The following is a 19,205-nucleotide window of genomic DNA, read 5'->3' on the forward strand; positions in this document are numbered from 1 at the left end:
TTTGCTTGAAGGGAAACAAAAAGGGAAACGTCCAGCACCTCGAGAGGATGAGGAGGGGGTTCCATTAAAGAGAGCCCAGCTAGCTTGGAGATGCTGTGGTGTGTGTGGTGAGACCGGTCATAATGCGAGAACCTGTTCTAAGGATGTGGAATTGTCAAATGATTCGAGTAGTAATGAGGAATAGTTAATTGAATGTGTTGTGGTTGTGCAATAGTAAATACCACTATGTGGATAGGAAAACGTTCGTCGCTAACTGATATTTATTGCTAACTGATGAACTACTTTAGGTATATTTTTAAGGAATATAATAATATTAATAGTTTTACTATTAACGATTAAGATAAAAATATTATTATTAATCTTAAGAAGCTATAAAATAATTATCTCTTTAGCTATACTTATATCCTAGCTATTTACTTTTTTAGAAAGTATGATAAAACTAATAATATTATTATTAGTTATTTTATAAAGTTTAAATATTTTAATTTTATATTTATTACCTACTACGTTTATATTAATATTATTATTACTACTAATATTTATACTTATAAGGATTTTATAAAAACTTATAAATATATCAATATTATTATAACTAGCTTTAAAATAGCTATTCTATTCTATTTTATAGATATTAAAAAGATTACAAATAATATTATTACTACTACTGATAATTATTATTATAGCTAAAAATATTAATATAGTTATTATTAATAAGCTTTTTTTTATATCATTAAGTTTAAAACTAATATTACAACTAAATAAGCTATAGCTAATAAGATATATACTACTATAAATAAGATTAAATAGACTAAAGTTACTCCTTTTTATGTTAAGATTATTACTTATTATATCTCTACAATAGAGATATAGAAGATTATAATAAAATACTTAGTTACTATAGATATTAATATACCTCTTACTAAATACAATTATATTTTATCTATAACTATTTAACTAATTAATAAGTTAACAAAAAGAATAATAAAATAATTATAAAAAACCGTAATAATGATAGAATAGAGAATAAAGAGGAGAATATACCTGTATATAGTCTAAAAGAATAATTAGGATAACTATTTCTAAAAGAGAAGTATATATTATAAACCTTTCTACTTAAGTTAACTAAGTATATAAACAATTATATACTTATAAAGACTTTGAATATATTAGATATAAGAGTCTAAACTTTACAAATATAAGAAAGTATCTTTTTAAACTGTAGAATCTAAAACCTAAATATTATTTATATTTATATTTCTATTATTATTATTTACTTTATTTATATATAGTTTTAGCTGCTCCTACTATAGCCTCTAGTTAGTAGGAAGACTATAATATATATACTTTACTCTTAATATAGTCATGTATATATATATAGTAGAAAGTAGTAGAAGTACTTAGTAGTAAGAAGTTTATACTTGAAATAAAAGTAGTAAAATAAATTAGCTATATAAAGGTTTTTGAAGAGAGTAAAAAGCTTAGTTTCAATAAAAATAGTAAAAGTAAAACAGTATTTAAGCTTTTTAGTAGTAGTAATTATACTTATTTTATATAAAAGCTACTAATTAATAATTAGAGAAGCTAGCTAGCTTAAGTAGTTTTACATAGCTTATAAATATTAAAATACATTTTAAAACATATTATAATTACTATCAATACCTAATTATAATATTTATGATATACTTTTAGGTGTTTTATATATAGCCAATAGGAGTTAATATAGTTAATAAACTATTGTACTACTAATAATACTATTATAATATAATAGTAATAATATAAACAAAAAGTAGTAATTTAGTAGTAGAGGTATTTAGAAGTATATAGTTAATAAGTTAAAAAATTAGCTTCTAAAAAGATAATAGTAAGCTAAAAATTACTAACTTCTTAATTAAGTAAAGTAGCCTAGAAAAACACGTTATTGCAGCCTGTGCTTAAATTTATGTGCTTTTAACTAGCCGAGAAAAAGCGGGGCTCTTTTCTAAAAAAGCAGTAAATAGGCGAACCCTATTAGGAGAGATGTTTAGGTAATGTCCTCTTCCGAGTAGAAGATATATCCGGGTCGAGGCCCGGAAGGTCGCAACAGAAACTTGTAAGATCATAGACTCCACGAATGTGTCTCAATCATGGAAACTAAAAAACGGAGGCGGGATTGCTGTCAATCCGTCGGGCAAATCGACTGAACGGAGACGCGGCGCCTTTGTAGCTTCGGCTCCCACGCCGGCTCCCGCACTAGTATTGGTGGGGTCGATTGAAATAGCAGTCTGATTCCTGCGTACTCGGCACTTGGACATCCCTACATTTCATCATTTTTGGTTCGAACTCTAACATGGATTCTAGAACGGCGCGAGAGCGTGCCAACGTGGTGTGCGTTGAATGTCATTCCAGAAAGGTGTGTCGTCCTCAACGTATACTTCAACAGCGAGGAGCCGGTGCCTGACCACCGTATGGCCAGGTCAAATGCGATCTTCAAGGCAGTCCAGATAATAAATGCCGAAACTGTCGCCGCTCTGGTGTCCAATGCATGCAAGATTGCCCCATTCTCCCAAAGTTGCTCCAAGGAGAAATGCTGACCGCGTGGCTGTTGCAGTCGACGCGATAGCGTTAGAAAAAGACGGAAGGTCATCGCACGGCACGGTCAGGCACTACTACCGACATCGCCCACTGTGCCGATTGTGCCGTTGGCTCCCTCTGGCCTCGGCAGTGTCAGTACAGAGAATGAGAATGGGACGCACATGATCACCCCAACGCCGTCTTCCGACTCCAGCAATCGGACCTACCAGTCGGAAGGTTTCATTTCCCACACCTCCGTCCTGTCATACGACTCCATCACTCAGTCAATGGCCATACACGAGGGCCTTCCGCCACGAATTGTCCAGGCTAGAAATATTATTTTGGGCGCGAGACAGGCGAATATCCTCCCAGCTCCATGGCTGAGAAGAGCGTTGACGGATAGCTTCATTGAAAATGTTCTTCCTTACTGTCCCGTCATTGATTCGAAGGACCTCACGGGCGAGAACTCGTCGACCCTGCTTCAGTTAGCGGTGTGCCTCGTCGGGAGCCTTATGCGTCATGATCCCAGCAGCCTGCAACTGAGTTACTCCCTTTACGAAAAGATTCAAACTCTAGTTTACATCGATTTCGAAGATGATAATATGGCCCTGCTGAAGACGTTCTGCCTTCTGTCATGCTGGGCTCCAGCCTCTCCGTATCGGGTCACGCTTCATGGGCCGTGGCACTGGACGGGGATGGCAGTGCGATTGGCGATACAAATGGGCGTGCATACGCAGTCAAGTTACGCAGAAAGCGAAAATGCCGGATGTTTTCGGCGGATCTTCTGGTACTTGAACGTGCGTGCCTCCTTCCCTTCTACTCTTACTTAACGAGTCTGGCCTCTGTTTTATGTCACCTATCCTGTTTTGGAACGAAGACGCCAATGCCACCTTCAACATTTCTTTCTACAATCCAAGTTCAAACAAAGCACTCTTTTTTATCTAACTGAGACTTTTTACTGATCTCTCACAGAATACCGAAACACTTATGGTTGCCTGTTGGGGTCGCCCGCGTTCTCTGAAGCTGGAGGATTGTGATGTGCAGCCCCTTGCGTCGTCAGACTTCGCCGTTGAAAGGGTATCTGTCATGGTTTCTCTTCATTTCACGAGACTGATGAATGTCGCTCGCAGTGTTGCAGAATGGAACACCAAAAAGGGGGTTCCCTCTGAGCATGAGGTTGAAGGAATAATCGCGTCCATTTGTAATTGGTATCGAGGTCTGCCAGAAGAGTTGCGGCTTCACGACCAAAACGGAACCCGAAGACCATTCCACCGTTTCACTTCGGAGTTACATATCCACTATTTGACGACGATCATACTTATTCAGATGCTCAGCAAAGACCGCCATTCACCGTGGCGAACGTCCCCAGCCTCAATTGTGGCAGCGTCTTGCGTTGCTCATCTGTACGAAGAGATTCACTGCAGAGAGCAGGCCGTCCATTTGCTCAGTGTCAATGGCTTCTTGGCTTTAGTTGCTGCAATTGTGTTGATTTTCCAGCGCCCGAAGTCGCCACAGAAGGAGGTCATTCGCAATAATGGCGTCGACAGCATTTGCTCCGTTCTGCGCCTCATGTCCGCCAAGTATGGCGGGGCGAGATCAGTGCTCAAAAGGATCCAGGGGCTTCAACCGAATGCTGAGGGCAGACAGCCTTCCGCCAATTACCACCAAAATGGTGGCCCTGCGTCATGCGCCCCGTGGGTAGCAAGGGCTGTCAACAGGCATATTGATGAGCTGTTTCCTTTCCCGCATAGCTTTTGCGAGATTATGGATACTTTAGGTCTAGCGGAAATTCGATTGGACCAGCCATCAGTTCAGGCAGCAGGAGCCTTGGATTCCATGCCTTTTGAGCAAGTGTCAGACTCCGGGTTTTCGTTGATGGACATTCTGGAAATGGATTTCGACGTCTTTGAAACCATGACTAGCTGCATATAGGTGACGGTGCACTGCCATAATATTTAGGTATTTTGAACATTCAGGGTACTTCAAATCTAGTATGAACAATGAGATTCATGCCTGAGTATATGAACGTTTGGAATGAAGAGGAAGGCCGCGTGAGGCAGTGGGAGGTGGACAGCTTATTGCTTCATTCGTTGAAATCATCGTTCACAATTTCCTCAGTGACTTAGAATATGACGATAGTTCATTGCAGCATCGACTGAGTTGGTGCCAGCACGTGGATATGAGTCCATGGTCGGTGGCAGCGTTCGAATGATAGACTTTGGTCCAGCAAACCCTGTCCCTTGCCAATTCGTCTCGGTTATGTGACGGTTGCCGAGTGCCGATAACCACCGTCACCTCTGCCGAAAGTCACGTCTACCAAGTACAGTCGAAGTATACGTGATTCATAGTCAGTTCCTGGTACCAAGTAAGCTACACATGCTGTGTCTATATATCGGCGTATTCAGAAGGCTCATGCGGCAAATCAATGAATGATGTGGTATTTTCCCGAAGTACGAATCATCTTAGTTAGCCGAATGGCGGATTCCACGCACCGTTTGGTGTTCTAATTGATGTCTTTTGTACCAACCGTAGAGCCGAATCTCTTTGGAATCCCCAGTTTCATTACAGCTCCCCATAGATATAAAGAGGACGCAATGCCACATAATACGTGGTTCACAGAACCCATCAGCCTACTCATGAATAAATTTAATACCTCTTTTGTGTCATCTTAACATTTACAAACATGTCTAATCTCATTGTAGTCATTGGGGCAACCGGTGGTCAGGGTGGAGGAGTTGTCAACGCCTTTCTCAACGAGGTAGGGTGGAAGGTGAGAGGTACCACAAGAAACACCTCCAGCGAAAAGGCAAAGGCACTCTCCGCAAAAGGCGTCGAAGTCGTTTCTGCAAATCTCAATGACGAAGAAAGTCTCGAGAAGGCTTTTCAAGGCGCCACGGCAATTTTTGCATTCACCGACTACTACGAGACGTTCTTCGAATTGGGAGATGAGAAGTCTCTGGAGCTGGAGTTTGCCCAGGGCCAGAAGATTGCACGTGCGGCAGCCAAGAACCAGTCTCTTCAGAGGCTCGTGTTCAGTGCCGGTCCTCACACAAGCATGATTACCAACGGAGAGGCAATCTGTCCTCATCTTGAAGGAAAGGGACGCATTGTCACGTATGTCACGCAGGAAATGCCCGACCTTGCCGCCAAGACAACATTCGCCGTTTTCACCGTCTTCGCCAACAACGCATTGCTCTACGATATCTTCAAGCCCATCTACGTCGTAAGTGGAGTTATCCACGTCGTATCATCAAGACATGTACTGACTAAATTGAAGCCAAGCGCCAAGAAGTATGTCACCTTGTACCCAACGCCGCCCAGTACGCCATACCCATGTGTTGGGGATCCTGCAGTCAACGGGGGCATCTTCGTTCGAAGACTGGTAAAGAGCCCACCACCTCCGGGTTCCTTTGTTCGATGCAACGTGGAAACTCTGACCATGGAGTCTTACCTCGCCGCCTGGGGGCGAGCTACCGGCCTCGCCCCGGAGGAGGGAGCGACTGCCGCAGTGCAGATTTCTCCCGAAAGCTACGTTGAGCTTTGGGGTTCCATGGGGCAAGAGCAGCTATCTCAATGGAAGTTCTTCCAATGGCTCCACGATCATTATCCCTCAAAGTGGGAAGGAATTACGACCGTGGAAGGCATGGATCTCTTGACTGACGAGGACAAGAAGGAACTTCTGAGTGTCGAGGAGTCGCTGAAGTGGTACGACTGGAGCGCGTTCGAGAAGAAGCCAACCGCTAAAGCGGTCACTGGCCGGTTTTCTACCTAGGCGAAAGCTCAGAAAGCCCAAGCCTGTAGGAGCGCCATATGAAGCGATAACAGACCTATTGAATTCGCGTCATTACTTTACAAATCACTCTCTATCAACATTCTTACGAGCATGAAGACGTATCAATAAAAGACCGTAAATCATACATAAACATGTTCGATGCTGCCGAATCATGATAAGGCGATGTCTCTTTATTTCATGTTGAGCCACAGGCGGTCAAGTCATCCCTGACTACGGCATACACCATCTCGTCCATCAAGACACCGTTTTTGAACACCGCCTTCCTAAGCCTGCCCTCAAGCTGAAACCCGCTCTTCTGCAGCAAGGCCTGGCTCGCCTTGTTCTCAGAAAACACACCAGCCCATAGCCTCTCAACCTCGGCCTTCTCCTCGCCCATTCCTTCGAACATCCACTTGACGAACGCAGGAACCAACTCGCTCATGATTCTTTTCCCCCAAAATTCCTCGCCCAGCCAGTATCCCAACTCATAACCCCGCAGATACACGTCTTTACCGGGAATGATACCGATGCTACCCATGCCTCGACCCGATGTGGGGCAGATGATGACCCAGCTGCGGTACGGAGGTGTCTGGTTCATTGAGATCCAACTCTCGGCGTCGGCGAGGGTGTATGGGTGCGGAAAATGGTTGCGGAGATGAACGACGACGGCCTTGGAGTTTGCTGCTTTGGCCACGGACGGTGCATCTGAAGGGTGATACGGTCGGAGGATGCTTTTTGAGAGGGTGAGAATGGGCGTGGGCAGATCAGATGGGGACGCCATGTTGCATGCCAAGTCGACGTGACCGAAATCTTCGCCCTGAGGTGAGTCGTCGTAAGCCCAAAAGAAGCTTTCTTTGCACAATGTCAATGAAGTTGGTTGACCTATTCTGTTGAAGAACGCGAGTGAACAGTCATTCGACGGAGGGTTTCTTGTGGTTTAATATGTGTCATCAAATGACTCTTCATACAAAAGTTCCGCTGTAGGCGATAAGGTAGTCAGCACGCAACGTTGCTTATCAGCCCCTGTGTAGAATAGCACCTTATGGTCCGCAAAATTCCTAAGTTAATTAGGAATCATCCGTCATCGTTCCCTTCAATCGGCGCCGGCCTCCCATCGGGGCCCGGAGGGATCTTGACAGCTGGACCCCGAGACACGGCGGTGTCAGTAAGACTCATGCGATGCCACACAAGCTTCCGTTGTACTGTTCCAGCCACATGCAGCAGCCACAGCGTGTGATGCGCGTATGATTTGCCCACGTGGGTAGCTGCCCATCAATCGGAGGATGTAACAACAAGCGCAGCTCAGTTTTTGCCTCCCCCATTTTCTTAGCTGGGCAATTCTCTCAACCTTGCAACATCAGAGCACCATATTGTTGCGAACAAAACATACAAAAACTGCAGATACATCATGGCTTACCTGCAACCCCACGTCGAACGTCCCCAGTACCCAGCCGGGGTGCCCAGCAAGTTCGCTCCCGACGGGGCGGTCCAGGCCTTCCCGGGAAACACGATCATCTGTCATCTCTCTCCATCCGATCCTCTCTACGTCTCAATGCAGGAGCTCAGCGACAAGCTCGCAGCCAGCAAATTCGCCTCTTTGATCACTCTCCTACCAGCGACGAGCTTCCACATGACAGTCTTCGAAGGGGTGTGTGATCAAGTTCGGAAACCTGGATACTGGCCATCTGATCTACCCCTAGAAGCCCCTCTTGAGGAGTGCAACTCCAAGTTTGAGCAAGCTCTGGGTGCATTTGATCTCGGGGATGAGCATATGCCCCCGTACAAGATGACGGTGAGGGGGTTCGACCCACACGAAATCGGCATCGGTATCCAGCTTGACGGGCGCACGCCGGCCGAGACGGTGCGGCTAAGGTCCTTACGGCACAAACTTGCAGACAAGCTGAACATCCGACACCCGATACACGATGAATACGGCTTTCACCTCAGCGTTGCATATCTGCTCCGACATCTGACAAATGAGCAGAATCGAGAGCTCGAGGCTCTCCTACACAGCCATTTTGAGGAGATGCCCCAGAATTTTGACTTGGGTGCGCTGGAATTTTGCACATTTGAAAACATGTTTGCATTCAAGCGCGTCTTCTTCCTCGGGGGAGGGTCGAATTGAGGTGCGCAAACATTGTCGTGGTTCACCTGGTCTAGACGAGCCGTGGGAAAAGCCGGAGGTCAAGTGCTGGCGATCGCATCGTGAATGAACGAGGCGGGGCATTCAGATCATCTTCAATTATTCGTTCGCTGATGCAAAAGGGTATAATACAGTCTAGAAACATCGTCATCATCTCATGAGCAAGCGTCTGCGCTATACAATCCATGCCGACTCCGTGTAGTCCTTTGACAAGATCTGGTTGGTGTTCTTGGTGTACTTCAACCAGCAATACGGGTCGTCGTTGCCCTGGTCATCCTTGTAGAGATAAACAATACCGGCGCAGCGACCGAGCTCAGTTTGCTTGTTAACATTGAAGACAGCACAGAGTCGGATGCATTCCTCGATGTTTGAGGTCGGCACCTTGCCAATGTCGTTGTAGATGTAGTCGCTGCCGCAATCCTTTTCGAAGGTGAGGTTCGTTCCTGGGACTTCCCATGTCGGCTTGCTTGAGCTAGTACCGCATTCTCCCTTCCTAACAGCTGTGTCTGTTGGTGCGGGTTTACTGAGGTCGAGGACGGCGTTGGCTGTTCCGGAGGGTGTCGATGTGCTGGATGATCCGGCGGCTGCAGATGCCGTGGCTCTGCGACAACGTTAGGTCTTGTAATAAATGGAGGAAAGCCGACGAGACGTACTTTGCCAGCTCTGAATTCTTCTGTGCTACCACAGCTCCAAGCGCACCGGCGACCGCGATCAGGGCGCAGAGGAGGAAGACGGACACAAGCATCAAGAAGAAGGTAGGTTTGCGTAGGCCGCATATCCTCCCATCACGCGGGTCGCCCTTCTCCCCTGCAGGTGGCACGCCGACGGGAGTGTGATTATTCGTAGAGGTTGTTTGCGTGTACTGTGTCTGGGGCGACGTCGCATGGTGGTCATAGTACGGCGCGGGCTGGTGCTGCGACTGGGGATAATACGGCTGGGGCGCATTATTGAAATCCATGCCTTGATTCACTTCCAGTCCGTCGGGAATGGCACCGGACTCGGGGCCCGGGGAGCCTTTCGGGTTCTTGAGCATCTTCTCGGCTTCGGGCGACACGGAGTGGCTGCTGTAACCGCTTGTTCTGCCTGAGTAAAAGTGGTCGTGCGGATGCAGAGATGCCATCTCAAACACAAGAGAAGGGCGGCCGTCTGAGATTCGGAGGTGGGAAGGGAGATGCTTAAATTGAAGGGTGATTTACCCGGGTACTCCGGGGCGGGTTGACAGTGACAAGGAAGAGCAGGCAGAAATGTTTGAGGTGCTTGTAGACCGGAGAGGGATTGACAAAGAGAAAGGACAGAAGAGACGGCGGGAGAGCAGGAGAAAGTGACTTGAAGGATTGACAAGACGTGCCATCGCGCGGATCAGGGGGTCGCGAGAGGGCTGTAAGCAGTAGATGTGCTAGCTAAGCTACACAAGTCTAAGACACAATCTGGACGCCAGCCCGTTCTATCCACCGTCTGGGCCGGTAGGGCTGGCGGCAAAGAGGTGGAAGGCTGGCCGGGACCTACTTAGTCTCACGACGTAATAACGATAACATCTTGGAATAGCATCGGGTGCTGGCAGCAGAAAGTGCAATATTCGGAGAGAAGGCAAGCAATGAGGGCAAAGCAAGGCACTGCCCCTGGAAGAGACCAGCGCTCCCCGTAAAGCAATCAAGTTAATTATGAGGGTCAAACTTAACTTGATTGCTATATCGCGATACTATACTTAATTGCTTGCAATTAATTGCAAGTAATTACTAAGTGAAGCTATTTAGAACCCCCTAGTAGTGAAATTACACCCCTCTTATACTATTACTTCATATATTAAAGCATTTCTAACGTTTCTACTTTTATCGTTAGCCTTTATAAGGTTTAGGTAAGAGATATAGCACTAAATACCCTCTTATAGTTAGATAATTATAAAGGTATTACAAAGATCCCTAATACTAGCCTACTTAGCTAAGGATATTCCTCTTTATAGGTAAACCACTAATTAATAAGATTATAGTTAGCCTACCTTATAAGGGCAAAATATCTCTCTAATTCATCTATTTCCTTATTATCCTCTTTTTTGTTAAGTATTATATCTTTAGCTTAAGCCTATTACTTAAAGTTGTCTAGGTTAATAGGTTCTAAGCGATAATTTATATCTCTTATACCTTCCCTTTCTTTAAGAGGATATTATTAGTTAAAATATCTCTTTAGAGCTAGCTTAATACTTAATATTTATTCCTACTAGCGAGGGGATCGCTAGTTTCTTTCTAAGTACTTTAAGTTAAAACTAAAGTAGAGGAGTAATATAGTAATGTATAGAGGTAACTCCTCTATTAATATATAGTACTTATTTAGCTTCTTCTATCTATTATTAATTAAAGTCCTTAAGTATTATTAGCTACTACTATCTATCTCTTCTAAGTTTAAGATGCTATTAACATACTTTTAATAAATATAAGCAGGTAAAGAGCTCTTATTAAACTATCTCTAAGATATTTATAATATTTAGATATATAATAGAACTTATTAGTTTACTAAGTAACTAGATCTCTAAGATACTTCTTATAAGAAGGCTTAGAATTTATTTAGTTTAAGATCTTAAGTATCCCTACTATTAATACTATTATAGAAGGTTTTCTACACCTTAAAATAACTTAGAAGATACTCTATTATAATAATTACCTCCTAAAGTCTACTATAAGAGCTATCTTCTCTAAAGCCTTATATTTAAAATATTATCTTCTGGATAGGTTTTAAGATTATTATAATCTCTATTACCTATAGCTAGTTATTAGAAATTAAGATATCTTAAGCTAGTATAAAATCTTTAGTATTCTAAGAAGAATAAAAGCCTTTTACTTTATCTTTAAGCTAAATAGTATACTTATTTATAAAGTATATAGAGCTCTACTTTATAATATTATCTTAGATTAATTTAACTTCTTTAAATATCTACTAAGAGAGAAGAAAGCTATTAAATTAATTAGAAGTTTCTAATATCTTATAAGATAGAATCTTAAACCTCTATATACATTATGGTAAAACTTTAATAAACTTCATAATATTATAAAGCTTACTAATAAGGCTAGCTTTATACTAATACTTAAGGTTAGCCTGATTTTACTATAGAAGAAGATATATATCTAACTATCTCTTGAAGCTCTTAGAGTCCTTACTAAATAAAAAAGCCTTTAATATAAGGTTAAAGATATATCTAAAGTAATAAATCCTTTTAGCCTAAATATGTTACTTCTTTTTAATAGAAAGGTTAAGTTAAGAGATCAAATTTGTTACATAAATATTATTTAAGCTTATATTATTAAAAATTAAAGTCTTTACTTTCTTTATAATACCTTAGTCTCTAATAATCTCCTTAAGAGTACTTATAAGGTTAATACTATTATAAGTATTAATTTACTTCCTTATCGTAATTAGACGTACTTACGGGTCTTTGCGCTTAATAATAAAATATATAGTAACACTTATAATAGCTTAGTAACCTAGAGAAGTCTATAAATTAAAGCCTAAATATATCTCAAAGTTAGTACATAGAAGTTATTACTAGATAACTATCTTTTATTACTTCTATATACTTTTAAAAGCAGTAACTATTAAAGCAGTAAACCATAGTAATACTTATAGCTTAATACTAGCCCTAGAGATTATATACTAAAAAGCAAGGCTTTTATAGATAATAAAGGGAAGGTTAATATTAATAATTAAGTATATAGTAGCTTTCTAGATACTCTTTATATAGCTCTTCATTCAACTAGTAAATTAAGATAGCATCTCTTATATAAAATATCTTTAGGTTGGTTAGAACCTTCTAAGTTAATATATCCTATTTATATCTCTCTAGGATAATTCTTCTTAAGATACTTAGAAATAGAAGAAATAGCTTTAATATTAAACATAATATACTTACCCTTAAGATTATAATAATAGTAAGCTTAATAATTTACCCCTAGTTAGCTATCTAGCTAGTAGAAAACAAAATACTATCTATAGCTTCTTATCTAGCTTATTCTCTCTCTTATACCTTTTCTCTAAAGATCTAACTCTTATATATATACTTTATTATTTATTATAACCTTAAAGAGGTCTTTAAACGAAAAATAGTTAAGTAAGAGGTAGTTTTAGTTTTACTTAAGCTATAATATAATAGATCTATACTTTAAGAGTTAACTAAAGGTATTTAGAGGAGGGGTAGGAGTTAAATAGAGGACTACTAGTATAGTAAATATCTAGTATAAAGTGAGCAAAAAAGAAGATAAAGTAGACTTAGTAATACCTTTATATTTAAAAGACGCTAATAGGTAATAGAGATAGAGGATAATAATAGTAAAATAATAATTTTAATATAAATCTCTAGGAGATCTTAAAAGCTAGCCTTTAGATTCCTTAAGGAGTTTAGCTATTACTACTAAGCTTAGAGAAAATTACAAATAATTATTAGATTAAGGGAAAAAAAGAAGAAGCTAGATAGGCAAAAGGGGGTAATTTATACCCTACTAAGGGGGGTCCTATCAGAAGTAGAGGGTAGATAAGGAAGGGCAGGGAAGGGCAGAGATATTCAGTAGTAGAATATTTATTTAATCTATATCATAATCCCTATCAAAAGAGTTAAGGTAATCAATCAAGTTTGAGGGTTATAATTAACTTAATTGACTAGCGATGGCTTTAAAATTGATTGATTGATTAATTGAACTTGGCAAGTTTGATTGCTTTATGGGGGGCGCTGGAAGAGACTCAGCCGCTGAAGTGACCTCGTGGTCCAATGGACGAGCTCCGCGGGATGAGATCGGCGCCAAAGATGGGTTGCTTTTGGGCGCGAAGGATCCGGACCCTTGGCCAAGCCTAGCGCTTTTTGGGGCAAAGTAAGCTTCACGAGTAACCATAATTGTGCTGCCTCAAACGCCCCCCAATTTCAACAGCGGCCAACCGATTCTCCCGGCAGTTTGTTTTGGGCCAGTGCCGCCCGTCTGCAGGATGAATCGTGTCAGTCTTCCACCGATACTCTCTACAAAAGTACCAAATAATAGTCAGATTCTTGCGCCGTTCAAGTTTCTGATGATCCTTCCCTTTCTCTCTTGCTTTGAAATGGTTTCTAGCTGGTTTCTTGGTCCCCACAGTAAGGCCTTGGTCCGTGACAGCGTCCGAATGAGGCAAAACAGCCCTGCTCACTTCATGTGCGATGACAAGTCCGCAACATTTAGCGGCCGCCCGAGTGAGATATGGTCTTGTCCCATCACTCAGTGTTGAGGCTGAAAGAGCCTGGATGCTTCCTCTACAAGACCCCATGAGTTCCTCAGGATGGAGCTCGCGATTTTGCCGTGCCACTGCGTCCCCAATTCAACTGGGTGCCCGTCATCATCGATCTCCTACGTCATAGACCTCGCCGAAGTCCCTTTGAATGAACAAGGCCATTCATTCTCACTTGCTCAACTCTGAACAAAACAAACGGTCAGCCACCAAGGCATACTTCTCAAAGGACTCCAAGCTCGAGTATGTGGCGATGCGCGCTTTGAAGCAAACCACCATGACAACAGGCTCCGGTCCTTAGCTAAGCCTGTGTGGCTGCCCTTAGCGGGTGGTCCCGGCCAGTCAGCATCGGATGTTGTCCGCAGGCCAACAATTGCAACCTGGAGGCGATGTTGGCGCTTAGCCGCCGCAACACCCCAAGGTGTTTGTCTTTCTTTGTTTAAGTGTCCTGGAATCCTTCAAAGTACGGTCGCTAAGCGCGACGCGGGCACTTCCAGCTGTCAAAGCTTCGGCTCCGTGGTGTACCGGAAGGATCAGAGTTCCGGGCCGGGGCGGGGCCAGAGTCAGCATGCGTCGCGAGAAGCCATCATACTCCAACTGCAAGAAACGACAAGTGTCATTCTCGCCACTCAAATTGCTTTTAATTACATCTCATCTCGTCGCTTTGCTGTAAATACTGCTTATTGCCCTGGAAACGTCGCAAACCGATTCTTCCCCCAATATGTTAGGTTCTTAGTCTACCACCTGACGAAATTACACCTCACAACATGTCTTCTTTCAATCATCCGTATTCTTGGACAAAGTCAGCGAACGAACACCGACGCTGAATGATCAGAATTTGGAGTCAGATCTATGTGAGTAAGTGACAGGCGGTACTCGAACTTTAACGTGCGTGACGTCAGCGTCTCCTCGCATGGCTAGTGAGACAAGCCTTAAGCCCGAGCGTGAATGACATATGGGAGAGAGGGGCGGTCTGGGGACTTCCCTCAGTTTCCCGATGCAATAGCAGCGGAATTTCCGATTATAATCGAATACACAACAAAAGAGACTCTTTCGAATTACTTTGTCTATCGAGTGACAGAGAACAGACTCCTTGAATGTCAACATGTGCCGCTGGTTCGCGTATTTGGGAGATGAGCCTCAGCTCCTTGAGGATCTCATCCTCAGACCCCGTCATGCCGTTGTGAAGCAAGGTGAGTTCAGCCTTCAGATTGGGGGCCAGAAAACATCCTAACAAGATCAGTCGATGAGCATTTCTTGCCGTCCGGTCATACTTCATTCGACCCCCAGAAGTCCATGGCCGTGTCTGCTGCCAGTGACACCGGCTCTCCGAATGCATTCAGCAACATGGATGGATTTGGAGTAGGTTGGTTCTCAACCGTCGAGCGAGAATTCGCGACAGGAGAACATGGCCGTGGGAAAGAGTTGCTCCGGCCTATCGTGTACACCAACATCCGGCCGCCCATGAACGATCTCGTTCTCCAGAGTATTGCCCGCGGCACTAGCACGACAGCGATCATTGCCCACGTCCGAGCTGCACCCGGGCTCACGCCCGTGGTGCAGACGAACTGCCACCCGTTCACCTTCGGACGGCATCTCTTCGCGCACAACGGCATTGTAGGCGCTTTCGCCTCGATCAGGACACCACTGCTGCAGTATCTCCCACTTAGGTACCAAACGGCCATTCTTGGCACCACGGATGCTGAGCATCTTGGTGCCCTGTACATGTTCATGCTGTGCGGAGAAGAGGGGGACTGGACGTCACTGTATGGCGTTCATCAGTTGGCGGAAGCGATGAGGAAAACAATCGTTATGGTCGAAAATATGCAGAAAGAGTTTGCGGGCAATTCCAAAGTCGAAAACACCCTGAATCTGGTCATCAATTCTGGCTCTGAGATGGTTGCTCTGAGATACGTCAGTCCAGCCGGTGTAGAGGCTCCGAGTTTGTACTACTCTATGAAGGCAGGTTCCACCATGAACAGAAAGTACACTGGGCATCCGGACGACACCAAGGATGATGGTAGTCTTGACGAAGAGAGGGGTCTCTATGCGAAGGATAATCATGGCCGCCATGCCATCGTGGCCAGCGAGCCCAGCACTCTCAACCAAGATGAGTGGGACCTGGTTGAGCCATCCCAAATGGTTTTAGTTGACGAGAACATCCGTCTGAAGGTGGTAAACATGTAAAATGGCGCATAATGACAGACTAGTACTAGCTCCCACATAGGGCGCACGTTGTGGCCAATTCCATGATTGTGTCCTTTCCTTTCGCATCCAGTAGCTTTGTATGTTGTTTCATTCCGTTACCTTAACTCGCGTGCGCCGAGAGGCAGGCTCACGGGCTGGCCAAACGCTGGCATGGGTTTTTCCACAGCCGCATCTCATCCGCTGCAGTCCAATCCTTTGAAGCCGCGCAGATATTCATGCTTCCATGTTCTCGTGCATGTAGGGCTGATGGCCAAGACTGTTGTGCCCTTGACATGCAGCGCTTCCGCGGGGACTTCATATCACGCAAGTCGGAACGCTGCTCCAGAAGCTTGTCTTGCGTCTCCAGCACCACCCAGCACCATACCAAGCCTATTCCCAGCCCGAAGTCCGGCAACGTCCACGAATCATACGTCTGCAGCCAGCATTTTAGCGAACATTTATGGAGACAGAAACCCGCTCAATAGGTCGGCTCGACGCAAAATGGAATCCAATACCGCAAAAAGCTTTCCATCAAGACATCCAGACCAAAGAAAGTGCTCAGTCGCGCCCCAAGCTAACTGCAAACGTGGTAGTCTTCCCGGCCGCGATACCAGGATTGGCAACGCGTGTCAGAGTCTGCGCGTTCACTATCCCTTATCAATCAATCTAATCAGATGATGCCATCTTCTGTGATTGGTGCTCGCTTCACGATGCTCCCACCATCCACCCTTCTGAAATCGGGAACCCGGCATTGGAGGCATCGCCAAGCACGTTCAGGACCCGCAAAAGGGCCCCTACCCGACCCGAAGGATCGTCTTCCCTTCCCGTGTCCTCGGGTTCGCGCCAAGCACTAGACGATTTCGGTGCTTCTCGACCGCGATGTTCGGATGGCGTCCCCTCATCATTCGTGGTGTTGAAGGAATGCGCGTGGGTCGGCGGTCCTTTACGTAAAGCACTAGGCTCAAGATGCATGGTTGGCGTCCCGAGGTGGGTTGAGAGACGGTGGCGCAAAAGTTCTTCGTCTGCCTGCCGCTCACTTATATCTGACTTGCCCGCTCCCTGTAAGACACATGGCTCGTTGTTCTCTGTTCGCCGTCCCTCCGCGCAACAATGGCAGTGTTCTCGAAACTCCAAGAGGCCCTCGGCCGCAAGCCTGCCAATACCGAAGACGAGATTGTCGCTGCTCCCGAACCAGTTGACGATGCCGCTGTAAGGGAAGCCGCTGATATCCCTGACGAAAAGATCGTTGAAGATCTTCCCAGTGAGAATGTGCAGCATGGTGTCAAGCTGGCGCAAGCCTTGTCTCTGACTTGGGGCAAAGAGTCGCTGGTTGCCATCTTCATCTTGTAAGAATCTTGGCACACCCTTGCTCTTCTGGACGATGATCTGACGCAAATCTAGCATGTGGTTGCTTTACCTTACCAACGGATTCCAGAGCTCGGTCCTCTACAGCTTGACTCCGTATGCAGCCAGCGACTTCGAGTCGCACTCCCTGCTCCCTGTCATTGACATCGTGTCAAGCGCAATGACGGCCTCGGTGTACATCCCTTTGGCCAAGATCTTGGATCTTTGGGGCAGAGCTGAAGGCTTCCTTCTCATGGTCATCTTCGCTACTCTCGGAATGATTCTGCTGGCTGGCAGTCAGAATCTGGCTACCTACTGCGCAGCTACCGTAAGAGTCAGCCGTCGAAAGTTGCCCCACGATGATGCTAACCTGAACCCAGGTGTTCTGGCAACTTGGCTGGTCCGGCCTTACCTACAGCATCGATGTCATCACGGCCGACTCCACGAACCTGAAGAACCGAGGTCTGGCCTTTGCCTTCACCTCGTCGCCTTACATCATCACTGCCTTCGCAGGACCCAAGTCCGCCGAGGGCTTTCTTGATAACGTCAACTGGCGGTGGGGCTTCGGCTGCTTCTCCATCGTTTTGCCCGTCGTTGCTGCGCCTCTGTATGGCATTCTCAAGTGGAACATCTACAAGGCCAAGAAAAGAGGTGTCTTGGTCCGTGAACCGAGTGGCCGGTCGGTCTTGCAGAACATCTGGTGGGCGCCTGTGGAGTTTGATGGTATGTATCAAGGATTATGCGTCATTGCTACACCGGACTAACCTACCACTTTGTAGTTCTTGGAGTCGTTCTGTTCGCATGCGGTCTCGTCACCTTCCTCCTCCCGTTCTCTCTTGCCAGTACTGCGCCTGATGGCTGGTCTTCCGGGTACATCATTGCGATGATCGTCACGGGCTTCGTCGTTCTTGGACTCTTCCTTCTCAACGAGCTTTTCCTCGCCCCGGTACCATTCTTGAAGTTCAAGTTCTTCGCGGATCGAACAGTCATGGGTGCCTGCGTTCTCGACATCACCTACCAGGTCGCTTACTACTGCTGGAACAGCTACTTCACCTCCTTCCTCCAGGTCGTGAACGATGTCTCTGTTTCAGAGGCAGGGTACATCAGCAACACTTTCGATGTCGTCTCAGGCGTGCTGCTCTTCATCGTCGGCTTCTCCATTTCCAAGACTGGCCGCTTCAGGTGGCTCCTTCTCGTCGCGGTTCCGCTCTACACCTTCGGCCAGGGTCTAATGATTTACTTCCGCCGACCTGGCCAGAGCGTTGGATACCTCGTCATGTGCCAGATCTTCACCTCTATCGGCGGAAGCGTGTTTATCCTGTGCATGCAGGTTGCCATCCTCGCTGCTGTCGACCACCAGCACGTTGCTGCCGCCCTTGCTTTGCTTAGTGTGTGCGGCAACATCGGTGGCTCTGTGGGTAACACCGTTTCGGCCGCAATCTGGACAAACACCTTTGAGAGCGCCTTGGAACGGTACCTCCCTGCGTCTGCATTGGACAGTGTGGCTGATATCTACGGGGACCTCGACACGCAATTGAGCTATCCCGTCGGCAGCGATGAGCGCATCGGAATTCAAAACGCGTATGGGTATGCACAGACAAGAATGCTGGCTGCCGGCACGTCAGTTATGATCTTTGGATTTGTGGCCATGTTCATGATCAAGAACTATAACCTCAAGAAGATGACTCAAACAAAGGGGCTGGTCTTCTAGGCCTGCTAGCAATCAATAGGAAGAATACCTCAGTATTAATCAATCTTTTACTTGCAAGACCATTCCAAGAAGGTGATTTCCCGTTCTCATCATCCCGCATCACCATAGAACCATGCCTCGTCTATATACGAGCCCTATTGTATGCCCCTCGCGTGAGATATACGTTCCACACCGTATGCCATGTAACAAGAACCAAAGAAATAAGGCAGGCCCTTCCAGCACCACATCCAAACGCCTACGCTTGCCGCATGCCCTTTCTCCAA

At 45.1% G+C, this 19,205-nt stretch overlaps 7 protein-coding genes across 7 annotated transcripts; 5 read left to right on the plus strand and 2 right to left on the minus strand.

The window, feature by feature from the left end:
- Positions 1–2,837: 2,837 nt before the first annotated feature.
- On the plus strand, positions 2,838–4,482 carry amdR-0 (Acetamidase regulatory protein; the record flags this gene model as incomplete). Its single annotated transcript, XM_037320961.1, has 2 exons — positions 2,838–3,347; positions 3,523–4,482. The coding sequence occupies 2 exons, from the start codon at positions 2,838–2,840 to the stop codon at positions 4,480–4,482; spliced, it is 1,470 nt and encodes a 489-aa protein (XP_037181084.1).
- A 751-nt stretch (positions 4,483–5,233) lies between these two features.
- NMRAL1-4 (NmrA-like family domain-containing protein 1) lies at positions 5,234–6,322 on the plus strand (the record flags this gene model as incomplete). The annotated part of the gene is made up of 2 exons (XM_037320962.1): positions 5,234–5,773; positions 5,828–6,322. 2 exons carry the CDS (start codon positions 5,234–5,236, stop codon positions 6,320–6,322), a joined length of 1,035 nt encoding a protein of 344 aa, XP_037181085.1.
- A 196-nt stretch (positions 6,323–6,518) lies between these two features.
- On the minus strand, positions 6,519–7,103 carry yoaA-1 (putative N-acetyltransferase YoaA; the record flags this gene model as incomplete). Its single annotated transcript, XM_037320963.1, has 1 exon — positions 6,519–7,103. The coding sequence occupies one exon, from the start codon at positions 7,101–7,103 to the stop codon at positions 6,519–6,521; it is 585 nt and encodes a 194-aa protein (XP_037181086.1).
- Positions 7,104–7,874: 771 nt separating this feature from the next.
- Positions 7,875–8,447, plus strand: CGCA056_v005713 (uncharacterized protein; the record flags this gene model as incomplete). The annotated part of the gene is made up of 1 exon (XM_037320964.1): positions 7,875–8,447. One exon carries the CDS (start codon positions 7,875–7,877, stop codon positions 8,445–8,447), a length of 573 nt encoding a protein of 190 aa, XP_037181087.1.
- A 192-nt stretch (positions 8,448–8,639) lies between these two features.
- On the minus strand, positions 8,640–9,585 carry CGCA056_v005714 (uncharacterized protein; the record flags this gene model as incomplete). Its single annotated transcript, XM_037320965.1, has 2 exons — positions 8,640–9,066; positions 9,119–9,585. The coding sequence occupies 2 exons, from the start codon at positions 9,583–9,585 to the stop codon at positions 8,640–8,642; spliced, it is 894 nt and encodes a 297-aa protein (XP_037181088.1).
- Positions 9,586–14,805: 5,220 nt separating this feature from the next.
- On the plus strand, positions 14,806–15,887 carry DUG3-0 (putative glutamine amidotransferase DUG3; the record flags this gene model as incomplete). Its single annotated transcript, XM_037320966.1, has 2 exons — positions 14,806–14,893; positions 14,944–15,887. The coding sequence occupies 2 exons, from the start codon at positions 14,806–14,808 to the stop codon at positions 15,885–15,887; spliced, it is 1,032 nt and encodes a 343-aa protein (XP_037181089.1).
- A 1,110-nt stretch (positions 15,888–16,997) lies between these two features.
- mirB (Siderophore iron transporter mirB) lies at positions 16,998–18,942 on the plus strand (the record flags this gene model as incomplete). The annotated part of the gene is made up of 4 exons (XM_037320967.1): positions 16,998–17,233; positions 17,289–17,559; positions 17,612–17,954; positions 18,011–18,942. The coding sequence occupies 4 exons, from the start codon at positions 16,998–17,000 to the stop codon at positions 18,940–18,942; spliced, it is 1,782 nt and encodes a 593-aa protein (XP_037181090.1).
- Positions 18,943–19,205: the final 263 nt, after the last annotated feature.

The sequence above is a fragment of the Colletotrichum aenigma genome (genome assembly GCF_013390185.1).
Source record: "Colletotrichum aenigma strain Cg56 chromosome Unknown KSG_Cg56_contig03, whole genome shotgun sequence".
NCBI lineage: Eukaryota > Fungi > Ascomycota > Sordariomycetes > Glomerellales > Glomerellaceae > Colletotrichum > Colletotrichum aenigma.